Here is a 27611-nt window from a genome sequence, read left to right on the forward strand (position 1 = left end):
AGTAGTGACGTTTATCGATTGGAAATGTTGTTTAGAACTCTGTAGGTTTGTAAACTACGCAGAATTCGTGAAAACTTTACGGTGATGGTAATGGAGCTGAAACGTAATTGGAATCGAATGTCATTAAGAACATTGTATGTAATATATGGAACTTCGGAACAGTTTTTCATCATGTAAATGTTAAAACTTTGGGCATTAGGTTAGAATGTCATGGCAGCCGGAATTTATAATCAGAGATAACAACCCTTTTGTTGACATTAAGCTTTAGAGGTAGTTGAGGGAGGTTAGGTGTTTCCATAAAATGTCCACAACAGTGATGATTGGTTCAGAATATTTGCCTCTTCATCACAAGAGCAAGGGTTTTATACTTAAAGTTCCCTTTGGAAAGTTGGCATGGATAACAGTTTCCCTTCCACTGCTTAGTTTCATCTTCTGTGTTATATGGTCCATTTTATTTCACTTTGAAAGAGCTACATATACGCACTGTGAGGTAAGTGTTTTATTGTCCGTTGTTTCTATGTTATTTTTACATAATAGAGGTTAAAAGCTCTGACATTTTGTTTTCTCTTATCAGGTTCCAAATTTCTTACCATCAATATCTGCAGCAATTGGGGGGTTTTCTCCACAGAGACATGTATGGAGGATAGCAATAGCAATTCATGCTGGACCAAGGTTACTTGTTGCCAAAATGTACTACACGTACTATCAAGGGGTACTTTACCACTGGATACATTTCATGGCCATGATAGCCTGTTGGCTAAATGTTGTAGAGAATATGGCACTCATTGGTCTCACATTCATTTCATCTGCAGATAACCATGGTAAGTTTGTACTGGACACAGTATCATAAAGAACCTGTTATAAAAAATTCAGGTTAATGTTAAAAACTATCCTGAATATCTTTGTAAATATATGTATCAGGAGATACTGTGTTATGAGTTAAAGCATAATAATTTTGGTCTGACAAAGAATGCTCAGAATTAATAGATCAGCAAAAGTTCATAGTCAAATTGTTGTTGCTGCAGAACAAGAGTCTCAGTGACTGGGGATGAGAGATTTGAAAACTTTAAAGAATGAAGCTGGGGAGTATTAGAAAAACAAAATGTATATGCTTCATTCATAATCCAGACTACATTTTTCTTAATGTTCTGCTTTTCATTCGTTAAACATATACAGAATATGAATTTTTGTTGGCTGAGCAAGGCTCTGTCATCTCTCCTCCATTTGTTGCTAGTGGCCACCCTCTATTACATTACATTACATTACATTGCATTGCATTCCATGGATCCAGAGTTAGTCAAAATGACTGTAGGATGTGGAATATGTCATACAAGTACAAAACATATATAGTCTCAATGGAGTTCTCACACAAGAGAAACCACCTTTTTGAGGCCACAGAATATCAGTTTCTTACAGCTCTGTTGCATTGTTCTTATTGACCTGGACAGGGCCTCTTGCCCAGTTCTGGGTATTCATATTCCTGTTCAGTCTGTCTGCATAATGTGACTGCATTGGTACCATAATCACTTTGATTATGGAGACATAAGTAGCACCTTTTTTTTATTGAAAGGATGGTGTCCACCTCCACATGGGTGGTGTCACAGTCTGAAAACAGCATAATTTTTTGTACTTTCCATGTCCACCTTTATCCTTTAGAAAACCATCATTAGCCATTTCTGGCAATGCATCCTAGTTTTGCAGTGATAAACACAAACACTAAACTATGTGGTATATTTTGGAGCTTAATGGGCTAAAAAGTCTCACAGTATGGACAGGCGGTTGCGTGTAGTAATCAGGCCAATATTAATCTGAAAAATATAGGCTGTACCAGGAGGTTCTTGCCACACCACTGGGAATGTTCCTTTGAACAGTTTGAGGTGAAATAATGAAATATACCCATGTCTGAAGTTTAATTCTTCTGAAAATACTGCCAGGAGAAGCTTTAAAGACAGTGAATAGTTACATGTTTATTGACGACCAAACCATGAGTACGAAAAACAGAATCACAGTAAAGTAAGTAAAAAGTAAAGGTATCCCTGTAACAGGCTGTGTAGGCCCATAGGGTTGTGAGATGTTGAGGTTACCACATTTTCTAGACAATCGGCTCATAGATGGCGGTAAGGTTGTCAGCCCTTCACACTGACCGCCCTTTACCTCCAAGAATATTCCTGATACTTATTTCTGTTAGAGGCTGGGCTGACCACAAGTCCATAGTGCAACTGGAAGGATTAGATGAATTGAAAAAAATCCTATGACCTCCTGGCTTGTAGCATAGTGACTCAACCAACTACACTACTGCGTGTCCCAGAATCACAGTAATTGTTCGAAGTTTCCATCTCTGGAGTGTATGCACTTCTCATTACCCATCACTGTTGACTAGGTGGTTGCAGCAGTGATGCCAATGGCAAAGCATGACAAAATAGTATAGATCTTGTGTTTAACTTTAGTCATACACTAAGATGTCTGTGCAGCCCAAGAGGAAGAAACAGCAGGGTCTGGAGACCTCGGGCCATTTGCTGCATCTTCTGTGGCGTATTCAGCAATTTGGAAAACACTTCCTCACATGTCAAGTGTAATTATGAGGAACTCCATTGTGTTCCAAATACGATTCGTCATGAATGGGACATCTTCTAGGACACTTGTGAATTTTTTCTCAGAATCAATTTGTAAATCTTTCCATTTAGGTGTTGATCAAAGATGAATGGTCCAGTTAACTTGTTACTAAGTAAACCACACCATACACTCACTGAGAATCTCCTCTGGAAGTAACTTTCTGTCACAACATATGGATGTACAGCTGATGATGCATGGACGTTTCAGTAAATCATTTGCACCATCCCATGTAAAGGAAGTTTCTTCCATGAATAGTTTGCAAGTCATGGGATTTCTGTGAGCCAGTCATAGAAAACCATCCATGTAGCAAGATCTCTGGGTTCAAGATGTGGGGCCCTGTGGTCACATCTATGGATACAGATCCCCTTCATTCAGTGTTTACCATGCCTGCACATGTTACTGGCAATTATGTGAGTGCACTATCATGGGCTGTGCTGTACCATCTAAAGAATATCTTCTTTTATGTTTGCATTTGGCATTACTTTCCTTTAGAAAGGCACAGAAACGTTTGGAAGTGAGCCAGTTCCCAGACAGCATTCTCTGAGCTTTAGTAAATATATCCCTACTCATAGTTCTTTGGTTGGGAAAACTTTTCCAGTTTTGTTGGGTCCAATAGATAGAGCTAGCCCATGTGGCTAGGATGGTTTTTTTATGAAATAGACAAGATGATGGATAATGTCCAAAAAAATAATAATACTTCTAGCAATACACCATCGTCACAAACTTTTAGAACTTATTAACTGTGAATTTCTTTCAGATTTTCTCCCTCTGGGTTGTGACACCATCCATATAGTCTTTGAGGTGGATATCAGTGTTTCAGAGGAACATTCTGCCTCCATCTTCAGGATCAAAGTGATTGGAATGAGAGTATAAAAAATTTATGTAGGAAGGGAGTCATGGAAGGCAAGTTATTCGGAAACCACAGGAGCGTGACAGGAAGAAGGGACCTGTTTGGTGTGATAGGAATGATAACACACAATAGTGAGGACTACTTTTTGTCCTAATGGCAAGGTAAAATGGATAGTGGCCACTTAGAGCAACAGGAGGGGTAGAATAGGCAGGAAGGGCCAACTGAAAATATAATAAACTCTTCATAATTCAAGTATGTAACTGTATTATCCTCAGAGACAATCTTCTTCTGTTCCTGCAAGGTGGAGACTTCCGTGACATGTTTGGGGAGAAAATTGCCCTCCTGTTTCTGTTTTTAGGTTGAAGCTTTATCTCTCATGCTTGCATTATGATTCAGTCCCTACATCTAGAATACTGTTTCCAGCTCCTGTCCTCTGCACATCCCATGGTACTGAAGTACCACCATCTGTGCTCCTGTGCCGTTCACATGAAGGGGTGGTTCTCACTATTCCTTTGCTCGTCTTCCCTCATATGATTTCTGTGTCCCCTTGTGTGTATAATATTTTTGCACTCTCATGCCTGTAACTTTGGCCCTGAAGATGGAGACAGTGACAGTGCTACCAGACTACATTCTGAATACTCATTGCCATGAAAACTGAAAATTTGTGCGAATATCTTTCACTGTCATCTTACAGAAGAAATGTTACTACTTGTTCATTATAGCCATGTGTCACAAAGACAGAAATTAAAAACTTGGCAAGTAGTTTTATTGAGTATAAAAACCCAGAAGACAACATAATCTATTCTAATCATTAGGTGTGATAGGTGTGTCGGTTGATGTGTCTGAAATCTGTCAGTTTGAAGTAACATATCAATACAAATCCAGTGTTTTCTGCAGATTGCCAGATATAAATATGGCACAATATTTATTTTTACAGTTGTTCATGAAAAATTGTTTGTGACTTTCATGGTCACATCAGAATTGTATATGATGCTGACTTGTTACCTGCTTAGAAGTATGAGACGGAGTCCGCCTGACAATGTAGAAGCCCGTTCACTACGAATCAAATACCAACTTCTGGCTGTGAATCTGACATCATTTGCAATGGCGATTTATTTCTTCATCAGACACAACTCGTACTGTGAACCTGGTGGTAATTATGATTTAATAATTTATCATTCTAAGTATTCTGCTTTTCTTAAAGAAAATTCCTTCCACAAGTGTCCTCATATCATGAATAGAAAATATATTTTTTCATCTTATCACTATTTATTCATGTTTCCACAACATTTATCATCAGATCTACCATATGACAAATCTGTCTGCATGCTTATAATAGTACAGCTGTCGTAGTGGTGTTGAAGATGCTATTGTAAACCAAGATTATCAACCACATGTTAATGTTTGTCTATTATAGAATTTGGGTCATGAGTTCATTTAAGATAAATGTACCAGTAGTTGACACTGTGCCACTAACTGACAGTTTTGATTTGAAAGTTAACTAAAATTTGGGGATGATTTTTGTGTGATCTACCTCTTAGTATGTCATATATTGCCTCTGTGACTACACCTTACTTTTAATCGTTTCCTGCATCCTGTTGTGTGTTTAATCAATAGTAGAGTAAATTTACCGACTACACAACACATTTTTATCACATTATCACTACATGTTTCGACCTCAAGAGGTCATCTTCAGGTGTATGAACACAGCTGTATAATTACACGCAGTCACATTCACTTTTCACTCATTCGACCTTGTATCTTCTCCAGACTTACGCTCATTAATATATACACCTTACTTATCCGGTTGGCACCTGTAGGAATATGCACATTTCTGGATGTACCATATTGTGAGTACTTCATATTGAAATCAGTAAGAAAATTAGCTTTGAAAAGTTTAATTAAAATATACATAATGCATTCCCAGTTATTATCCAGTTATCCAATTATCTGTGTCCCCTTTGGTAGGTATCTTTGAAGGCCTATGGAGCACATATTAAGTTCTCTCACCCCATCCATCTGTATACATTAAACTTAAGAACTGCTGTGTTGTAGAATTTCACTAAAAATTCCCAAGCCAATTCATTTTTCATTTGGGTCAGGCAGTTTTAAAAACCTGTTTGTGTGAGGTTGCTAAATATTTATCAGAGTGAAAATTGTTATGAACAAAAGTTGTAGAGAAAAATGAAATACATATTTTATGTTCAACACACTTTTTCAATATAATTAAACAATTTAGATGCTATTCCCACACAACAAGATTTTCAGATTCAGCAATCATCTGGTTTTCTATTCACACTCAAAGATTGCTGTTGGATTATCTTCTTTTAACATTGAAAATGTCATTATATGAGGGTACAAATGGATGAAGCCATAAGTGACATTTCATAGAAATTACCATGGTAACTGTAACTGCTTAGTGAATTGTTATAGCAGAAAGTAAATTCATGTAACTTTAGAAATGTTACCAGTATTATAGCACATTTCTGTTACAATGGCTAGAGAAGGGCTGTTCCCCCAGTGACCAGGAGCAAACAAGTTTGTGTGAACTGTTGAAAAATGAATTCTCATGGATACTGGAGAGTAGAACCCATGGAGTCGGTGTCTGCTGTGCAGTCAGACTGACAGATACAACCAGAAGCAGAACTCGAGTAGAATTGAAGCAGATTTGGCTTGAGCTAGTCCTAGTTCAGGAGCCTACAGACCAAGGTAGGGTACAAATGGATGAAGCCAAAAGTGACACTCAGTGTAACACTTGTGCAGCCTCTTACGTAATCGCCGATAACTTGAGTCATATGATGTATGTTATATTAAAAGTTATATGTAAATGAAAGAATAAAGACTCATCTGTTCACTTGTAATTGTTTAAACAATTACCCAAAATCTATCGAAATGCGTGTTTGGTGCTATGCATTGAAGGTGGAACGTGTTTAGCCAACCGTTACTTAGTAATGAGTGACTTCACTATGGGACCAATGTTTACCCAGCTGTTGGCTGGTAATGGACATTTGCGTCAACTTCTCTATTCTGGTTTTGTTGGATGAAATGTGGACAATTTATCCTGCATAAACTACGTTTTGTACTTTATCTATCGTAGACCTATCTTGAGCACAACCAATCACCAAGCTCCTTAACTCACTGACGTAACTACAAATTAAACGCTTTGGGTAATTTCAATAAATTATGTACTGTACATATAGTAATGTGTCAATAAAGTTTCAATTTTAATGTGCAAAGTTCATTTATTCCAATAAAAATCCTAATTTAATAATGTTTTCAACATTAATCCTGGAAGCAGGGTTCTCCAATCACTTTTTTTTTGTATTATCTATGCATCTTCTCCCTTCGTTGGCATGGTTAATTCCAGATGAGATGTATATTCTTTTTTCCATGAGTATATGATGAGTCTAGCTTGTACAGGGGTAATCAACTATAGCCAGTAGTTGAACCCAATTTCATGTTCAGCTGCATATTTCCAAAAATCAGATCTTAGATTAATGTGACTGTTTGGCACATTACAACTGAGAAATTCACCTGTAGCTAAAAGTATTGTCACGTATCATAACTTGTGACACCAAAAGGTCACATGTCCGTGGTTCCATGATAAATAATAATGGGTTCTGGATTGCATGAATGGATTTATTGCCACCATTGTTACAGTTGCCCTTAGTTACAATCAGTTATAACAGCTCACAATGAATGAGTGCCTAAAACCTGCTCCATTCCTTACTGGTCTATGAGTGTCTTCTCTTCCACTGTGACTGACTTGGTTCTGATTTACAAATCAGTCACGTCCTCAGCATCTGTTGTCCAATAGTTAACACTCCACAACTGAACACTGAACTACTGAACTGCCTTCTCAGTTCTCTTATGACTGCATGAATGAATGAGTGCTCACTTGCAAATGATCTCTTGAATCAATTACATGTCCCCTCTTTATAACTTAGGGACAAACTGAATATAGATCAGCACATCTAACAGTTCTTCTGTTACTCTTTGCTCATCCATTGTCATGGAAACATGAATTAATTTCATAGCAGTGGTAGGTATGTTTTAACCACTGCCCAGATATATCTAAAGTTCCATAGGAGCTTAGTTTTTGTGATTCACATGGTCACATGCTTCAGCATGAACACAGTGTAGTCCACCAACATGCATTTTATTATGAAGAGCATGTAAAATGGTGAAGCTATCCCCCTACTGGGCCATGGAAACCCGTAGGGTTGTGAGACGTCAAGGCTGCCACATTTTCTGGACAGTCGGATCACAGATGGCATAGAGGTCGTAAGTCTTATGTGCTGGCTACCATTTATCCCCAGAAATATTCATCAGGAAGATTTCTGTTAGAGGCTGAGTTGACCCCAGGACCATAGTGAGGCTGAAAGGATTAGGCCAATTGAAAAATCTCATGACCTCATCAGGAATCAAACCCACATCCTTTGGACTTATGGCATAGTGCCTGAACCAGTTACCCTACTGTGTGCCCCATTAAGTGTAAGATTTCATTGGTAATACTCAGTACATCTCTATCCATTGAGAGATTCTTTCAAAACCCAAATTGTTCACCTGCAAGGGTCTTATTTAAGTTTAAGTTTGTGCATAACTTTCTCAAATGAGTTAGGGAATGCTGTTATTAATGAAATTTGTCTGTGGTGTATATGCAAGATTTTTCACATTTTTTTGCACAGTAGTTTCACTTTTGAATATCTAAGTTGCCCTGGGAAGACCCTACTTCCACTGATTGATTGCAAAGATAACTTGGGGCACTGACATAATCTTTGCAGCTTTTGAGTAACTTTGTTGATATCTCATTATAACCACATGAAGTTTTTTATTTTAGAGAATTTATTGTGTTTTTAATCTCATTTGGTATTGTGAGCATAAGAGATAATTGGGTAGTTTTTGGAATTCTTCAGCTGGGTACTTTGTTGCATCTTCTCTTGTGTTCTCTTAATTTGGATTGTTACTTGAGTGTGAGAAATACTTCTTATCTGTGCAAAGTCCTTATTTTTGTATTTAAATCTCTTGAGTTTTGAGTACTGAGTATAGAGGGGGTGGGTTTCCCCATGCACTTAGACCAGTTATTGGTCCATTGTGCTTCCCCCTTTTAATTTCTACTGTCTCCATACCCTACCGGTACTGGTGCTCGCTATTAGCCCCTTTCTGCCAGCGAGGTTCCAACCTTCTACTGGCAGTAGTATCTAATAGTTAGTCCATTTCTGCCAGAGAGGTCCCCCCTCCTCTGGCAGTGGTACCTAATACTTCCCCATCTACCGGAGGCATTGGAAACTACTTCAGGCAGGAAACTTTTTGCCAAATTTAGCTCAGAGGTCACCTAGAGACATGAGGTTCTTTTACGCGCCATAAATCTACGACACGGGACCCACGGCTTAAAGTCCCTCCCGGAGGACTTTTTCCCTGAATTTTTCCGCGCTTAAAAATTCCACGACCTCCGCCGGGTTTGAACCCGCGTACCTTGAGTCGTGAGATGGGAACGTTACCCCTAGACTATGGAGGCCGCTATTTAAATCTCTTTCTCATGAGTCTACAAGTGTATGGTGTTTGGAAATTAAGTTTTGCTAGAATGTTAAATAACAAATAGTAGTTTTCTGGTAGAGTTCATCTTCCTGCTATATTGTCTGCATTAGAATAAGATGCAAATTACCACCTTGGTATTTCTAGCTTATTTCCTTGTGTTGACTATATGTTATTGCAACCCCAACATGTTTCAGTCATGCAAGACCATCTTCATGGGATGTACCATTTAAAAGAAAACCTTACAGTTCACATATATTGTGGCATATGTGATCAACGTGTTGCCAGGCAACACATCTGTAAACACGATATGTTCCCGCAACAGTAGAGCAAGCTGTGTTTTCCTTGTGTCTGGCAGTTGGCATGGGATCGGTGATGTCACACATCAACAGTAGGTGGCTGTCACATGATGTGTTTCCTGCATGTCTGTCAGCTGCGCATGTGTGGTGATGTCACACAGCAACAGTGGGTAGGGGCCACACGATATGTGTTTACTGTTGGTTGATGTCCATCCCTCAGCTATGTAAGTGATTAGAATTCCTGAGCTGACAGAGAGAGATATTAGCGGCGGAAGCATCCGATTGGAACTAGTTAAGACTAGTGGAAATAGACTGAGAAGATTAGTGTGGAGAACCCAGGAGGGTTCAGCAGTTGAGAGTACAATGACAAGAATGGAGTGTGAATTATGAAGATTGAATACATATTAGGACAGGAGGACAGAGTGATTTGAAGAGGTAGTGTCTGTGTTGAGATTGTTGCTATGAGACGACTAGTGAAGACAGAGAATCCTAGTGCACGTGCAACAGCAAACCGTAAATCAGTGATAGCGCTGTATTAATTGTAATTAAGGAAGGTTGTAACAAAGGTGCTAATAAATCCAATCATCCAAACTAGAACCTGTCATTCGTCATGCCACCTTACACATGACAGTATTGAAAATAAAGGATTTAAGATATCCATTTCACGAATTTCTTATCAAAGATAAAAATTAATATGATAAGATCCCTACATACAGACTGTGGTTATTATAACTCAGTTGCCTATTGCTGCCTCATACTTAAGATGGAGTTCTGCTGTTTTGATGTGGTTCATGGTAGGTGAAGTATGAAATTGTTTGGAGGAACAAGTTAATAATGAGTAATTAAGGACTCTTACCATCAAAAATCCACATCAGGATATTTTAACCCCCTGATTCTGATGTTCACATTTTTTCCATCTTTAAAACTCTGAAGTTTCCACTCGACACTTTCAATTTATGGAGTGTGAGGAAACACCCAAGTCTTTGTGCCTGTTTGCTCCAAAAAGTCAGGGTCTCCCAGCAATCTTGTTTCAGTGAGGAAATTACTTTCTCGGCTTTTGAGCGACAAACAAAATAATGTGCCAATAAAATTATTTTGCAACAAAATCCTTTTGACTGACACAAAACTCATGAACCCATATGCACATAATTCAGCACAAGCTGAATCAGCTGTGTTTTCTTTTTCCACACACAAACATGAGTATGGTCATTTCTCAAACCTTAACTTGAAGATGTATATATCAAGAACCTTTGCTGACACTGCACTATGAGCCAAGTTAATCTCAGGTGCTAGGTGGTGTAATAATACAGTGTTACTTTAAAATTTTTTTTTATTTTGATTGAAATGAGACTCAAATTTATAGAAACATGAAACTTGCTAGAAGCTGTCCATAATTTTATGTAATAAAAATGCATAGCAGATTGAAAATTAGAATTTCTCAGATTATGGTTTATGTATCTGAAATATTGATATGAAATATAAAAACACTTCTATGATCTGGCTGAATGGCTGGCCACAGATATTTATGGTGGAAAGACCAAGGGCCAATCTACTTCCCTCAATTGTTGTGCTCTCATATTTCTTTTGTATGCCATGTTTTGAAAGAAATATTTGTATCAGAGAATGATGTGAGCTTTTGACTTGAAGAATATGTTGATAGTTTTGAGTACTTTACCAACATTCAATTTTACACTAAACTTAATGCAAGGAGATTCTCTTTTTATCACTCATGTTTCAGAGCATATTGGTTTGCATGGTAGTGAACCTTTGAAACTGTGCGTATGAGTGACATAAGTGAAAATGTTCCACCATTTTTCTGACACTGATTTTAAGCCATGCCCCATGTCTCTTGTAACAAAGCCCAAGATCACTGCCACCAGGCATGTCATTCCTTCATTATCAGAGTGATGAGTCAAATGAAACTGCTCGTAAGGTGATGAAACTGACTGGGAGCAAGTTACATGTCAAAATGACAGGCAACCCACACACACAAAACTTCATGTCAGGAAGTGGAAGGTCCAAAACATTTACTTCCCTCCAAATAATCTGCCAACAGCTTATTTTTACCCTTTTTGCTCTTTTTTTTCCCCTGAACTTTGTACTTAGAGAAACAAATAGGTTACAGAGATTTTCCTACAGAAGCTAAAAAATTGGAGTAAGAGATCCCTTCTAAAGTACAGAATACCCATTCACTTGTAAAAAGGTAGAACGTTGTTTTCGTTGCCAAATAAAGGCATTGTTGCTTCTCTTACTAGTTCACTTAACCTTTACAGTTCCTGCCCTGGTTTCATGTTGCATAACCAAGAAATAGTTTCCAGTTGTTACTGAAATTTTTCTGTTTGGCGGACAGAAAAAATCTTGCCAGCCCAGGAGAAGGAAGACACAGTCCTTGTGTCAAGATACAACCCCTTTAGGATCATGCCAGCATGGTTTTCTGATACCACCATATTCCACACCAACAGCTTGTATAAATAAGAGTTTAGCAGGCACAAAGAATCATGTGCAGCTAATGCACTATTTGCCAAGCAGCCCTCTCCAATGGGATTTTGTAGTGAATTGCTGTCTGGCATTTCTTTATATCACAAGAAGTGTCAAAATAAAAAATTAGCTCAGCTTTTGCAGTAGTAATAAAATTACTGGAAATGGGGAACTGTCTCATCAAAGGCTGCCATGTTTTTATGAGTAATTTCTTTACTAGCATGCCCTTGACAAAAGATTTTATGGACTGGAAACATATGTGACAGGAACAATTTGCAGAATCAGAAAATTTCTAACATAAGCATTGCAAAAAAATATGGAAGTTAGAGAACATCTTATTACCAAGTTTGTTATTTTCATGGCAGACAAGAAAAGCAGACCAAACCCACCACCATACAAGCATTCAGTGACTACATGGGTGGCATTTGCACATCTGCTTTGATGCTATATGCATACCTTGATGTGCAATAGGTTGTGAAATACTAGAAGAAAAACCTTGTTTCAAATATTTTCAAGAAAGATCCTCAATTGTATCAGACATAAAGAAAATACCGCACTTGGAACTAAACCAATCTCCTGGCTGGATTTCACAATCAAAATAATTCCCGCAGGAGGAAAGGAGTAAGGAGTAACAACCCTGGACCATCGTCACATGCAATGACACCTGGAATATGTATTTGAGAATTACCTGGGAAGAGAGCAAAGAAACTGTTGTTTTTGCAACAAAAGGAGAAAGCATGGGAAAAGGAAGAAGATTCAGAACAAAATATGGGAAAAGTTTGTATGGAGGGTGCTTTCCTGAGCATAAGTGTGTTATGTGACAGCATTTCCTGAATTGTGCTCCCTGTGGCTTAGTAATTAAGCACTATGCCATGAAGATGTGTGGGGGAGTGGAGGTATAGCTCCACAGTTCTTAACCTCAGCACTAGATGGAGTAACATTTTTAAGTTCTGTTCAGAATTGTTAGAAGTGTGTGATTCTTGTCAAATAACTAAGATTCTTAAAAAATTGTTTCCTCCCCTCATAAAGTAAAAACTATTACTTGCACTACAAGTGCACATATTCTGTAGATACCTGTGCACAATAGCAAAGAGATTTGTGGTGAGTACAGTACTTTCTCCAGTAAGCATAGAAATCTAAATATCCTGACTGTAATGGAAGTAAAACGATTGAGAGTATATACACGTTTTTCTTATGCGTGTTTATTTTTCTTCACAGTGTATTCCATATTTGCGTTATGCGAGTATGTAGTCGTATTAACCAACATGGCATTCCACATGACTGCATTCTGGGACTTCCATGGACGGGAGTTACTGGTTGGTCCAAGGGGTGTTCAGTTCAGCTGACAAACTAAACTACTGGACAAAGAAGCCCAATAACAAGAGAGCCAGTCCATCACAGTTACCATTCCGCCTACTACGCAACTTCCCCAGCAGCCTTGCATAGCCACCCCAGATAGTTTTGAGTCTTTGGAGGAAGCTAACATGTGTAGCAATATTCCATCTCCTGCTACACCTCCCGTTGAACAGATGTCTGAGCTGCAGCCCGAATTCACATTCCGGCATTGCTGTACTGAGGAAGATGCAACAGGATTTGTTGAAAATGCACTTCCTTCTACTACAAGACAAATTCCATGCAGCATCTGTCGCCTGTTCTTCCCAGCAACTCTCAGTCCAAGGCATTCAAGGCAGTTACAGACTGAGTTCCAAGAAGAGCCACAGTTAGGTTATGAGGGTCACCTTCCATCACAAGACTTGTTGCCTTCCTACCAACACTACATTTATATGAGGATTGATCATAGAGTTATGGGAACACGGGTGTAAGCCTGGAGGAATTGAATTCATAGAAACAAAAATCTCTTATCAGTTATGTGGAAATCTGTGATGTGACTGGTTTGACACTTAAAATAGACCATTTACTGACTGAAACATATGTAAAGGACTGGGTATCAGAAGACTGCAGCTCTTTGAGAGAGTAGGAGTGTTATAAAGGGCCAAGTTTCACTTCTACAGATTGTACCTTAAGTTTAGCCATAAGTGAATATATGGCTACTGCCTTCAGGATGTGATATTGTGTTGCCCAGCAGAAGTTCACCATTGTTTCAGTGGCAAACAGAGCTTAGCTTGTCACCTGCTTCTTGCTGGTTACTTGCTTGGCTTACTCCTCTACTTTGAAGATTGAGGCAGTGCATTTGTCTGAAATGTCAGTGAACACTGCCAAACTAAATGACATCATTTCCCAGAAGGTAGTAGGTTTTATAATCAGCGCTGTGGAACCTCAGATTCAGCATGGTGGTGTACTTCACCACATGTGACTGTTAAATATCAACCACACAAACTGAATTTTCATCTGTCTGTCCTGGTGCATGTACTCTTTAAGATTTTTGTAATGGAAATGTATTTGTATTATGTATATAATATAGTAGCTCCAAAACAGCATTCTATAGTAGTAATATATAACGCACCATAATATTCTAAATGACATGTGGTTATAGTTGACAGTTATGATGAGGATGCAATATACCACTTTAAATGTGCCCTATTTGCTGTATTGAAAGAAATCACTGTTATATATATAATGTAATGTGCGTGTGTAGGTTCTGATCCTGTATATTTAATTCTTTTGCTTGAATGTATTAAGCAGAAGATTAGGACAGATTGAAAGATGTACACTTGAGTATGAGCATAATCTTCTGCAATGAATTTATTCGTCTTCTGGTGTGTATTCCTTCAAACGTATATAATTTCATAACACTTCAGTTGACTGTATCAGCTTTTGTAATATTAGCAAGCTTGCATCAGACTTTGTTCTTAGGTTCTGTTGCTGGTAAGTATGGGCATCCTCATGATGGTGCAGTCAGACACTCTGCAACAAGCCAGGAGACACTACCTCACAGCAGTGATATAGAATCTATAACTGCTTCCCCCTCTTCTCTGATGTAGTGTCGTTATGGTGGGATCTTCTCATGGGTACTTGGGCACTGGGATCACAGCAGGTAGATGTACTGACAGAGGAGAACTGAGAAGTGCATTATGTGTTTTTCATGGTGCTGATTATGCAACACTAAACATAAGGGGAAACGATTGATGCGCACACGCATTAGATTTATTAATTCACTTCTTTACAAACTTTGCATTTCTTGGGGTTTAAATGTGGTTGTTTCCAGCTGAGTTGCTATATATAGTCACTGATTCAATAAGATATATGTAATTGGTGTCAGAAATTTAGTACAGTTGCAGATATTGAGAATTGATTTGTGTGTGTGTGGATTATTTAATGATGCTGTCAGCGTTTGGACTACACAGTGTTGGGTGGTATGATCACTGAAGAACTGGAAGGGATTTTGATGAAGCAGTCATGGCTTGATGAAGGTACTATCCTGAGATTTTGCCAGTAGCAACTCCACAAACTTCACTGTGAACTAACTGCTCCCCCAGAAGCTTGGTACATCAAATCTTAGCAACTTAAGGCATGCTTTCAGAGACCCAAAAGCTCCAATAATGAAATTTCCTGGTATTAGAGGGGGTTGCCGTGCAAGACTGCAGTTAATTTAATATATTAATATATCACACGCACCAGTGTGATAGGCTGCTCACTCACATAATATTGGAATCTTCCCAAAAAAAACAAACAAAGACTATTATCTGGTGACAGGGAGTCTGTGTAACCTACAGGCAAATATCTCTGCTAACAGGAAATCATGTTAATGTTTTCCTGTCAACAAATGGCTCAATTTCACTCAGTTGAAAGTATTGTAATGTGTAGTATCGTTGCTATGCAACAGGCAGATAAACAACGGTTCGGTAAGCATGTTTCCACAGCAGTGGTCACTGATACAACAATAGAAGAACGGTGTTTTCTGTGTGGTCCATACTGAGATGTTATAAGCAGGACAGTTTGAAGCAATGAGTTAGTTGTTGGTTAGAGTTGTCATCAGTTCAGTTGAGTGAAGTGACTTGAAGTTGCTGGTTGGCGAGTGAGAGAGTTCAGTTGTCAGTTGAAAGTCAGCTTGTGAAGAGAAGACTTAGGAGGTTTGTGTGGAATGTTGTTAAGCTGGCATTGATAGTTGGCAGGAGTTCTGCATGGGCAACTGTGACAAGAGGACATGAGTGCAGGAATCTGAAGAATTGCCACTGGTAGAAGCCGTCACCAGGAAACGTCTAGTAGAGACCGTAATAGACTGAGGACACTAGTCTGTGTGTGTCAGTGATCTATAAAGTGTAGTTGTGAGTGGTGTATACAAGTGGTTAATAAATCCAATATTTGACCCAAACCCCACCTGTAGTCACCCCTAAATTGTGACATTCAAGTGTCGGAAGTGGGATCACATTGGAAACTGCACTGGATCTTGATCGTTGTACTGCCATGCTACAAGAAGAATTGAACAAATGATGGAACTCCTGAATACCATGCAAGAAGAGATGGAAACAGATACGTTCTTGAGCCTCCAAAATGGCCACCAACCAAGCAGGAATGCAAGCCATGCAACAAAGGGTGGATGCCAATCTAAAGGAAATAAAAGATGGCACAAATGCCAACCAAGCCAAGGCAGATACCATCCTAAAGGAAATAAAGTCCAGCCAAGAACACCTGAAAGAAGAACTGACCAAGATGGACTCCCAGCTAGAGAAAATGAAGGCCATAAATATGGTGACAGATCCAGGGGAAATGAAGTCTGTAGTGGTGCATGAGGAGGACCCTGAGGAAAAAGTCGCAATGGAGACTTCTGGAGCACTGAAGAAATGACATGAGGACAGGTATCTAGCCATAGGGTGCCTCCAGAAGCCGAAGAAAATTACCCAGGGCAATCGTGGGCCCAGAAGAAGTTGGCCGCTGCCTGCAGAGGGATGCCATTCCTGCATAGTGTAAGAGACAAGGCTGTACAAGAACCCAGAAAGGACAGACGTTTGGGAAGAGACAACCAGGCAAAACTGGAAGGCATCAGTGGAATAAGGATACATGGTTTAAAGAAATAAGTGTGTCTTGGAATCAAGAGGATATCTGGCAGGATCTTTGGGATAGCCATCGGGCTGGAGATTGTAAGTGAATAGTCAGATCATCCATCATGGATTCGAAAAACGAGTGTCAGGACATTGTGGATGGGTTGGCCCCTTCCAAAATGGAAGAACAGATGGCACACAGATTGGGAGCCATAAATGTAGTGGACCACTCTCAGAACATCTGGCTGCACCAACTGGAGGAAGGTGATGGTGATACAACTGAATTTACTGGCACCCTATCAGTGAGCCACTCAGGACAAGTGGCCTTAAGGAGGGAGCAGTGGGAGCATTTGGAGAGTAAACACCATGAAAACTGAACCATGGGAAGGAAGGTAAAACCAAGCACAGCCGTAGGAAAAGAAATGATGGTACACCTATAGGCCATTTGGGATGAATAGCCTTAAGGAAGGAGCAGTGTAACATATGGTATGATATTGATATGCAATAGGTGGATAAACAACACCCATCTCTAAACAGCGGTTCAGTAAACACGTTTCCGTGGCAGTGGACACCAATGACAAAATAGAAGAATGGTGTTTTCTTTGTGGTCCACTTTGAGAAGTTATGAGCAGGACAGTTTGAAGCAACGAGTTGGTTGTTGGTTAGAGTTGTCAGCAGTTCAGTTGACATGAAGTAGCTGGTTGGCGAGTGAGAGAATTCAGTTGCCAATTGAAAGTCAGCTTGTGAAGAGAAGACTAGGAGGTTGGTGTGAAATGGCTACAAGCCTGGAACCCAGTTAGCTGTGACAGGAGGACCTGAGTGGTGGAAGCTGAAGAATCGCCACTGGTAGAAGCCATGAAACAGCTAGTGGAGACTGTAATAGATTGAGGACACTAGTCTGTGCCTGTCAGTGCTCTGTAAATTGTAGTTCTGAGTGGTGTATACAAGTGTCCAATAAATCCCATGTCCGACCCATACCCCGTCTGTAGTCACCCCTAAATCATGACATTCTGGTGTCAGAAGTGGGATTGCATTGAAATCTGCATTGGATATTGATTGTCAGTCAGTACTGCATTGTATGGCTTTTCAGTCAGTCTGAATATCTAATAGTGGCTGCAGAGAGGCTATCAGGGAGTCAGAAGAGAAACTGCTAGTTATAACGATAATATCCTATAAATGATACAGTTCCTAAATTTGTTATTAGGAGTGACATCATTTGGAAGAGTGTGATACAATAAACTGAAATGTCAGGTCTCATAGAGATGACCCTTTTGTTAGTGCACACCAGAAGATGCATCTGAACATAGACTAGTTCAAATGGAATCCCTTTTGGAGTTTTCTTTTTGTGCCAGCAAAATTTTTGCTAGATAGAAGCTTAAACTCTGTCCAAATTAAATTAAGGTCTAGCCAGTAATGGTGAAACTGGCCTTAAATTCTCTGCAGAGAAGCTTCCATTCTAGCTTACCTATAGTAAAATAACATAGTATGACTTGAATACTCAATAAGCTGCAGTTTTTTGAAATGCCCAAAAATTTGAGCAAACATTGACATCAACATGGAACAACATTTCTTCAAATTCTTTACCCTACCTACCCTAATTTACTGTGTACTCACTTTGGAAAGGACTGGATACTGTGAAAGCTTCAGCTAGTATACAGTAAAGTGAGTTTAGTGTTCAATTTAATTTATTTATTAGTGATGTTGGGTGAAGCTCAAGTTGCTGAACATACATGGACACATTATGTATGAAATTTTCTGTATATGAAGTTCTTTACAGCTCCAAGAAGGTCAAATCCAAATTTGTAAATAAGAGCAGATTATTCCACAGAGTGCAAATGGAAATTTCTGTACATAGTAAATTATGTGCTGCCACCCTACGTTCCACAAACAAGTTACTTAATTATTATAATATGAGCTTACTGAATGATAAGTAAAGTAAAATAAAACTGAAGATGGAAATGTTACATGTACAAAGAGAATCAGTAAATCTCAAGGCAAAATGAATGATGGGACAACTACATTTATTATCAGCCATATATGACAATATATGGCTGGTATATAATAATGTATATGACAAAATTTCCTATTGAAACTTGGGGAAAAAAATATGTGCACTTGAAAGAGCCCTGTAGTTGCTAGAAAGTGGCAAATTTAAAGCAAGGAAAAAGAAATACAATTACATTCGATATCAGACAGATATGTGACAGTAAGAAATTGCTGTTCATACTTGAAAGAATTTCATTAATCTTTTAGAAAATACGTGCAGTTTGAACAGCCCACCAACTAGTATTAAATTAGTGACCGTGCACTAAATTTTAAGTAAACCAATTTTGTATAATTCATAAAAGAGCCACATAATTCAAACTTATCATTAAATCTATAATATGATCATACAGCACTGACAGTAACTCTAAAAATATAATGTTATTCCTTGTTAATAAATATTGCTCCATGGTTAAGAAGTTAGGAGTGTAGGATAACTGAGAATACTTCAGAAGTCCCAATTTGGATATTGGAATTAAATGTTGCTGGTTTGAAAATGCCCAAAATATTTAAGCCTCTTGTACACATTTTGTGCTTCATTTCTTACATTGTAATTATATATATATATATGATATTTTTCATAAGTGTCAAAGTGTCTGTACCACATTTCGATTTGTAAATACTTTTGGATATTAGCCAAGTGCCAAGAAGGCAGATGAACTGTAGAGTAATATGGTATGTCATGTATATGGTATTTCACTATAATATTTTTTCACATTGCTGCATGCTTGAAATACAGCAACCAGTATTTTTAAGATAATTACCTTAAAAGCATGATCTCACAGCTTAAACATAGTGTTAGCCAATTATCAGTGTAAAATGTGATTCACCTATGAGATGAGCGGATGAGGGGCAAGGAGAAAGTAGTCATATGTTATGTATTACACCAGTTTCTGATACTGAAATTTCTGCAAGTCATATGAAAAGAGAATGTATATTATGTAAATGTTGTACTCTGCACAAAGGAATGCTATAGGACTAGATAAATACCCATCAAGTAATACCACATATTTCGAAATCTAAAACAAAATGCAAGTTCAGGAACTGGTTTGTATAGAATTTTTTTTGTGACAGCTTTGGCTCCTTGAATGTGTTTTTTATAGTAACAGTTTGAGTTCCATATAGCAATTACTATAATTAATATTGTGTTATGTAAAGGTTTTTTATACTACTTACTATATTTACCTAAATTCAAGATGGCGGTTAATTAGAGGGGGAAAAGGCATCAAAATTAAAAGTAAAAAGAAGAAAAAGAAATTTTGTTTTGTCTGATGAAGGCTAATACTATTGTAGAGTACAGAACATATTTTCACTACACTGCACAATTATTGGTTCATTCTGCATAATTCGGTACATTCTCATGAAATTTGAATGTAAATAACTTCCATGTATTCCACATAATTTTGTGTTTGAAGCCCAAGTGAGCACAAATGTTCATCATTGTAATATTTTTATCTTTCCTCTTCTGATAATATGCCCCCGCTCATGCAATCTAGAAATTATATACATCGTATATGCTTTTACTCCAACCTCAAGCAATAATATACTGGACACACATGCAGCTCAGCCTGTAACTAAACTGCACTGTCTTTTCTGAATGCATAATGTCACTGATAACATAAAAAAAGGTAACCCTGATATTTTCTTATTATAAAAATTTAAAACAGTTAATAGTTTTTGAGATGCTGAAGTATTCCTCAGGACTGTGCCTTAAATTTGGGTAAATACAGTAAGCGCTCTCTAAAGTGTTTGTTTGATCTTTAGTGTGACTGAGTGGTCAAAAAATCTTTCTTGCCTGGTACCAATAAAGGAACCACAGAGTACTGTTCATGTTCTTCCTCCTTTTTTTACTAATTCTGTAATAGTTTGATATATTTCTTCTTGTCTTCCATGCCATATTTGCTTAGCTTCCTGCTTTCTCAGCTGTTTTCCGTTACCTTTAATTTCAATTTTTCTGGTAATAAATTGAGAGTAATGGTGGTCCTAGTGACAGCGATACTTAATATTGGGTGACAGGGAAGTTGAATATTGCGCTATTGAAAGCTGTATATATATATATGTGTGTGTGTGTGTGTATTTGTACATAAATTATAAATAGATAAGAAGTAATTGTGAGGTATGCAATTTTAAGTATTTGGAGAAGTAGCAGTTTCAGTATTAATCCTTTTATGATCACAGCACAGATGGTTGCATTTGGGCATGGTATGTAATGTTAGAGCTCTGCTGTATTAATGGGATTAACAATCTTTCAGTGCACTGCTTATCGCTTAATACGAAGAAATTATTACAGAAACAGATTCTGACATATTATGGCCAAATTTGAAAATGCTAGTTTGAGGTCTTCATCAACAGGTTTTTATAATTTCATTCTACAATATGCAGTAGGCGGCCAGAATGGTCTTGAATGGATACCACTAGGATGGAGGAAGAAGGAAACTCGTCCCTTCCCTTCAGCTTTTCTGGTCACATTTGTCACCTCCCTACACGTACTTCATACCTTGACCATTTTAACCTGCCTAATCTTGTCAGCCTAATACAAGGGAGAGTCAGTAAACAGGACTCTGATGGAAGTAAAACAGCTGTAATGGACGTAATAGGTTTTCTATGTGTGTCACTAGGTAGCAGCACAGTCCAGCTTCATGACAGTCTAGCTAACAGACGCGCATGCGCATGTTTAGAGGCTGATTTCAATAGTATAATGACGACCGTGCTTGAGGAGTGTAGTACCGAAGAGCAGTGTTCTGTTATGCATTTTGTTTGTAGGCAAAAGGACTCAGTACAAAGTAAGTAAACAAAAGTGAAGGTATCCCTGTAACAGGCCGTGAAGGCCCATAGGGTTGTGAGACGTTGAGGGTCCCACATTATCTAGACAGTCGACTCAAAGATGGCGGTAAGGTTGTCAGCCTTACGCGCCGGCTGCGCTTTACTCCCCAGGAAAATCATTTAAATAATTCCTGGTACTCATTTCTGTTAGCGGCTGAGTGAACCCCAGGCCAATAGTGCGACCGGAAGGGTTAGGTCAATTGAAAAAAAATTCAATGACCTCATCGGGACTTGAACCCGCGACCTTCCGGCTTGTAGAATAGTGCCTCAACCACCTACGCTACCGCGTGCCCCCTCAGTTGAAAGGATATTCATAAAGAAATGTTTTCTGTTTACGGTGAGAAGTGAGAACGTTTTGCTGATGATGAGGTTGAAACGGAGATGCAGAAGTGGCCGAGACAACAGTCAAAACACTTTTCTGCTGCAGGTTTCGACCCACTGATTATGCGATGGAACACGTTTATCAGTGTTTGTGGAGGATATGTCGCGAAATAATTGTCCCTTCCAGGTTCGAATATCTCATGTTTTACGTTTTATATGCATTTGTAACCTATTTACTGACTCCCTCGTAATAGTGCGTAAAGGTTACAAATTACGAGGTTCATCCTTAATGCAAGAGATAAATTTTCATACCCGTGCAGAAGAACTCGTGAACTTATACTTCTGTACACTTAGTTTTTATGTTTCCAGATCACAGACCGAAACCCAAAGATTCTGAAGTGAATGATAGCAGATTTGAATTTTCACTACATTTCTTCTCGAATAAACTTTTTATTTGCCGGAGTCATTCACAAATATTCAAACTTTGTCAAATATTCGGTAAAAATTATTGGCTACCTTTTTATGATTCCGCATTTGGTTTAGTTGACGAAACATGAACGTATACTAGATAGGTTATATCAAACGAAATTTAAAGTGATGTTCCTAATTTAATTTACAGTTTTATAAAGAGATAATGTAAAGCCGTTGGCATTTTAATTGGAAATTGTTAAAACAAAAATAAAAAAATCCTAACCTCAGCAACTTGAACAGTTTTAGAAAGACAGCTGCATTTTTACAAAGACAATACTGCTGAACTCGACAGAATAACAGTATACTGGTCCTATCTGAACGAAATTATTTTGGCAAAGCTAGCTGAACAGCCGTCAAAATTACCTAACCGTTCATTGGCTGCAGCCGCAATAAAGTCTCACAATGGCCTTTATCTAGTGCAACATTGTACAACAGAGATCAATTTATTTTGGTCACAACTCTACCAACTATAACAGTCATCGTTTCAGTGATTTGTCATTCAGACACAAAACAGATTAGGAAAGACACTGTCGATTTCGATAATAGCTATTATTTCCACACTACAACCATGCACTCAATTAATTCTGATATACATTTTGTAATGTTTCCCCTTCCATTAATATGAAACCGCACATTTTTCTGAATTGTCAAATAAAAAAGAAGTGGGGCGAAACACTTCCCAATACACGTATTGCACAGCTGACCTTCATCCTCCAGTTGTGTCCCAAGGCTCAGGAGCAAACAGTTCCAATAGCTAGTTGCAGCTTTGACAGATAGTCCCCCCATTGTTCCATTCCTATAGGCTACGTTAAATCAGACAGACAGATTCGTAATTACTCTCTTGTAACGTACTGTAACTGTAAACGAATGGCCATCAATATCGAAAACCTGAGTCATTTATAGTTTTACTGTCTGAGGTTCGAGACCCGGATGTATCTGATTCTTGAATCACAGGATTTTCCAAAGTTAAGGTATTTAATCAGGGGATTCCCCGACTGGCCGGTACACTCATTTCGACAACAGAGTAGCTCAACAGCGGACTAAGGATAACACAAGAATTAATCTGAAGAAACTGAGGCAGTAAGCCTAGAACCGGGGCAAAAGAAACCAGAATAGCTCAGTCGATATAGCGACTAGGCAAGGGGGTGGATGACCAAGAAACTGGTGTCCGTTCCACAGCATTCAGACCGGCGTTGAGGCACACCCAGCTTTCATTGAAATATTACCGATGATTATTTCTCGGGGTTACAGCGGCCGGGACGTGAAACGGACCATTCATTTCCATCTAGTCCAGAGATTAATAATGTTTAGATTTTATATATTGTCACGTGTTAGAGTGACTCTTGACGGGGTATTGGATTGAATATTGCATTTATTGAAAACTTACGGATCTTACCTACAAGTCTCACTGAACTAGAGCACACATAAAATCTTTTTTGCTTGGTTCGTCCTGGTCCATCACACTGTTAATAGTATAAAAGATTATTAGCGCTGCCCACTGTGATTGATAGATGATGTTTTTTTTTAATCTTTCATCCTATACATGTTTCGGTCGGAGCGACCATCTTCATAAGGACATTATCAATACATACAGAAACTACTATTATAATGTCAGAGATATAAAATATTATATCCTTTAACAATTACTAAGACGTGCATGAATTTGTTAAAAACATTTATAAATTATTAAAAATGGTCAATTTACAAAGTAATGTTAAAAACTTTTAGTTAAAATCTAGAGCAAATTTTTAAACATTATTTTGCGAATAGACTAGTTATACTAATTGTTAAATATTTTAACAAATTCATGCACATCTTAGAAATTGTTAAAGGATATAATATTTTATAACTATGACATTGTAATAGTAGTTTCCGTATGTACTGAAGATGGTCGTTCGACCGAAACATATAAAGGATGAAAGATTCAAAACACAACATTTATCAATGACACTGGACGGCCTTAATAATCTTTTATACATAAAGTCTCCTCTATGTTCACCAGTCGTCTCCTGGCAACGGATTTATACACTGGAGATTCTTCAGCTTTGTACTAACCGCTCCGACTGAATCTTTTCGTCACAGAATCCCTTACAATTCTCAGTTCTTGCTTCAGTTGTCCTTCTTATGAACCCTTTGCACGAACCCAGTAGAAAACACCGTTTCTAATAATTTCTCTATTGCAGTTTAACTGTTCCTTGTTAAGAATCTGCTGCCTAGCAACGGCTGTTGTCCTGCTACCCGTTTCGCGGTCGTTGCCTAGAAACTGGTCTATACGCCACAACATTCTGTTGTTTATTTAACGACGCTCTCACAATTCTAAATCTGAAGCGTCTACTGATCGAATGATGGCGTCAAATTAGGCGGCTGTGGCCTACATTAAGGTACTATCATCCCGACATTTAACGAACTGAGTAAGACCACGATAAATCTCAGTCAGGATATTCGCTGTTTTCGCCGAAATTCGAATTAGATACATGCGAATTACAAGGTAACCACTTGCTCCATGAGCTGGGTGTCACTGAATTCAGTTCTTAGTTGTTTATATGCTTACTTAGCAGCAAAATGCCTAGTTATAAAGTGAGGACGAGCAAAGAAAGAAAGAAAACAAACGTATAAAACCAAAAGTAAAACAAGGCAACTTAACATCAATTTTTTTTTTTTTTTTTTTGCTAGTGCAGTGGGACTAAGTCCCTTGTACTGCGGCCACTTCTGGCCTATTGTACCAGCCCCAGCTGATAGGTGAGGGTGATTGTGGAGTAATTGGTGGAATGAAGATTGGCAGGGGAAACCCAAGTACTTGGAGAAAACCTGCCCCAGCTCCAATTTGTCCACCATAAACCCCACTTGACCAGACCCCGGGATCGAACCCGGGCCGCCGCGGTGGGAAGCGAGCTACTAACCGCTTGAGCTATGGGAGGGCCTAACTTAACATCAATACTGAGAGACGAATTAGTGTAATTATGCCAATCTTGTGACCAGAAGAAATATATGCACATTCATCTTAGATATGGTTAATATTTTGATATCATAAAATACGTATGTTTAACGGAAAAAGTTTTGGGTCCAAATACGTCAGTGTCCTTGCAAAGGACATTAGCAGTTGAAGCGCATCTAGCGGAAGGACGAGTTTTGCCCGAGAATGCCGAGTGGGAACTAGAAGAACAGCTTGTAAAAGAGGACAGGATTTAGAAGCAAAGCAAAACAGAATACGAAACAGTGCATCAAGAGTGGTGTGTCCTCTTACATTTTTTTTCCTTGGCACTACAGCCCCAGTGGGCCTAGGCCTACCTCCATGAACTTCTCCGTTCACTTCGGTTTTTCTAGATCTTACACATTCGGTAGGACTCCTTGGGCGGGTGATCAGCTCGTCGCAAGGACTCTACCTGTACACAAACACAGAAAAACGCACACAAACATCCATGCCCTGAGTGGGATTCGAACTCACGATCCCGGCTTCCGAGCGATCGAAGACAGGTCCTCTTACATAAAGTGTTTAATTTTAAGTGGTGTAAAATAAAAACAAAACTAATGAACACGGGGAAAGAAACAAAACGAAAGTCTGCAAATTTGTACTGGAATCGTTGCCACTTGTTGCCATCGGTAGATGTGCTTGGATTCCAAGCAACAGAAGCGTATTCACGCTTAGAAGTGACTACGGCAAAATATAAGTTACATAGATATTCGAAAGGTTACGCTGCTGGGTAGACTAAAAATTATTGTATAGAGGAAATGTATGGTCGACATGATTATGGAATGATGTTTAGAAACCTCTATACTCCAAAGTCCTTAATAATAATAATAATAATAATAATAATAATAATAAACTTAAATCAAAATGTGTAATTGGTTTTTCCTACGTTATAGAACAGTTCGCGTGGTTAAGTCCCTTAATTCTAAAGGAATCACCATAGAAACGACAATAATTACACTCAGTTTCGAACATTGCTGTATAGTGATAAGCATTCTTGTTTACATTTGGGAGGTACGTCTATTATGACAGGTTTTCTTGCGTTTCCTTAGTGTCTGCAGATACACGCACACGATCTTGCCAGAAGACGGGAAATAATTGCAGTCTTCCTCATGCTTCCAATTTACAATTCTAAACTATCTTTCCATGCCACATTATATTACTCTGCAATAGTTAGTTAGTTATTTAGAGAGGGTTGGTTTCCCCATGCACCGCGACCAGTTTGATCTATTGTCCTTCCCTCTATGATATTCTACCAGTCTCTTTACCCTACCGATAAATGGTGCGTACCATCAGTCCCGCCGAGCAAGCGAGTTCGGCCACTCGCTTAGCGGTGTCTATAATGCTTCTCCCCTCTATCGGAGGCCTTAGAGGCTATTGTTGGGCGGGAAACGTCCTGGAATTTGGCTCAGTGATCCCCTTTGGGGATATGAGGTTCTTTTACGTGCCGTAAAGTTACGACACGGGACACACAGCTTGAAGTCCCTCCCGGAGTACTTGTTCCCTGAATTTTTCCGCCCTTAAAAATTGGACGACCTCCGCCGGGTATTTCAACCCGCGTACCACGAGTCATGAGGTGGGAACGTTACCTCTAGACTACGGAGGCCGCTTTACTCTGCAATAGAAACCATGGTTAAATATGACATAAAAAAAAAAAAAACACACAGGCCAGGATATTGATATGTCTATGAAACCTATGTCGACAATAATATCTACTCCGGTACCCTAAGTTTAGCGGTTCAGGGTCTGACGTTCCTTTTTTTACCACTTTATGAAGTTGGCGTCTCTTGCATTTACTACATTTGCGTCTGTTGCGTAACAGGAAACTAGCATTTCATATAAGAATCGACACTGTTCTAGATGGGATTGTTCGTAATCTGGACAGAGAGGTCTGCTTGTAGTGGCGATGGACGAGCTCCCAGCATCGGCCGGGAATAGAAACCTGAACGTAAACTACAGAGAATGACACTGCGTATGAAGAAATGCAACTCTGGATGTGTTAACCAGACCTTCAGGAAGTAACTATCCACATGTGAGGCGTCGCATGTTCACGTACATTCAAATTATATATGATATGATATGATATGGCATTGTAGACCGTGCATGACCTTGTTTAATGCAAGATTATGTCACGTACACGTCAATGGTTTGTTCCTCTTTCATATTCAATTATCAACTTCATGGCTGTTGACAGAACTGGCGCATTCTTTCATTTCGCGCAAATTGGATTAATCACTGCAATCGGTCTGCTGCGCAGTACGGCTGTGGAC

The 27611-nt window shown here is 38.7% G+C and overlaps 2 protein-coding genes and 1 long non-coding RNA gene across 7 annotated transcripts in view; 2 read left to right on the top strand and 1 right to left on the bottom strand.

Moving 5' to 3' along the window:
• LOC111862661 (post-GPI attachment to proteins factor 2) lies at positions 1-15029 on the top strand. 5 transcript variants are annotated; one of them, XM_023848201.2, is made up of 5 exons: positions 1-490; positions 575-821; positions 4401-4616; positions 5966-6172; positions 12994-15029. In XM_023848201.2, the coding sequence occupies exons 1-5, from the start codon at positions 302-304 to the stop codon at positions 13119-13121; spliced, it is 987 nt and encodes a 328-aa protein (XP_023703969.1). In that variant the 5' UTR covers positions 1-301; the 3' UTR covers positions 13122-15029. The 5 variants fall into 5 exon arrangements, with proteins under 5 accessions (XP_023703969.1, XP_023703968.1, XP_023703973.1 ...); XM_023848200.2 differs by lacking the exon at positions 12994-15029 and adding an exon at positions 9196-9826; XM_023848205.2 differs by lacking the exon at positions 5966-6172.
• The window catches only part of LOC111862662, a 27669-nt gene continuing 1621 nt past the window's right edge, over positions 1564-27611 (bottom strand). Inside the window, exons 2-3 of the long non-coding RNA XR_002842471.2 lie at positions 4469-4610; positions 1564-1605 (exon numbers count right to left, since the gene is read on the bottom strand). This is a non-coding gene — a long non-coding RNA (uncharacterized LOC111862662). The remainder of the gene's footprint in view (positions 1606-4468; positions 4611-27611) is intronic.
• The window catches only part of LOC117282182, a 115946-nt gene continuing 109784 nt past the window's right edge, over positions 21450-27611 (top strand). Inside the window, exon 1 of the mRNA XM_033750771.1 lies at positions 21450-21541. Coding sequence (XP_033606662.1) covers positions 21457-21541 — 85 coding nt within the window. The 5' untranslated portion in view covers positions 21450-21456. The remainder of the gene's footprint in view (positions 21542-27611) is intronic.

The sequence above is a fragment of the Cryptotermes secundus genome, unplaced genomic scaffold, assembly GCF_002891405.2.
Source record: "Cryptotermes secundus unplaced genomic scaffold, Csec_1.0 scaffold5, whole genome shotgun sequence".
NCBI classification, from domain to species: Eukaryota; Metazoa; Arthropoda; class Insecta; order Blattodea; family Kalotermitidae; genus Cryptotermes; species Cryptotermes secundus.

Coding starts and splice junctions, on each gene's coding strand:
- LOC111862661 (XM_023848200.2), top strand. CDS start 302: ATGTCCACAACAGTGATGATTGGTTCAGAATATTTGCCTCTTCATCAC. Junction 4,617..5,965: donor CTCGTACTGTGAACCTGGTG/GTAATTATGATT, acceptor TACAATGGCTAG/AGAAGGGCTGTTCCCCCAGT. Junction 6,173..9,195: donor TCAGGAGCCTACAGACCAAG/GTAGGGTACAAA, acceptor AACATGTTTCAG/TCATGCAAGACCATCTTCAT.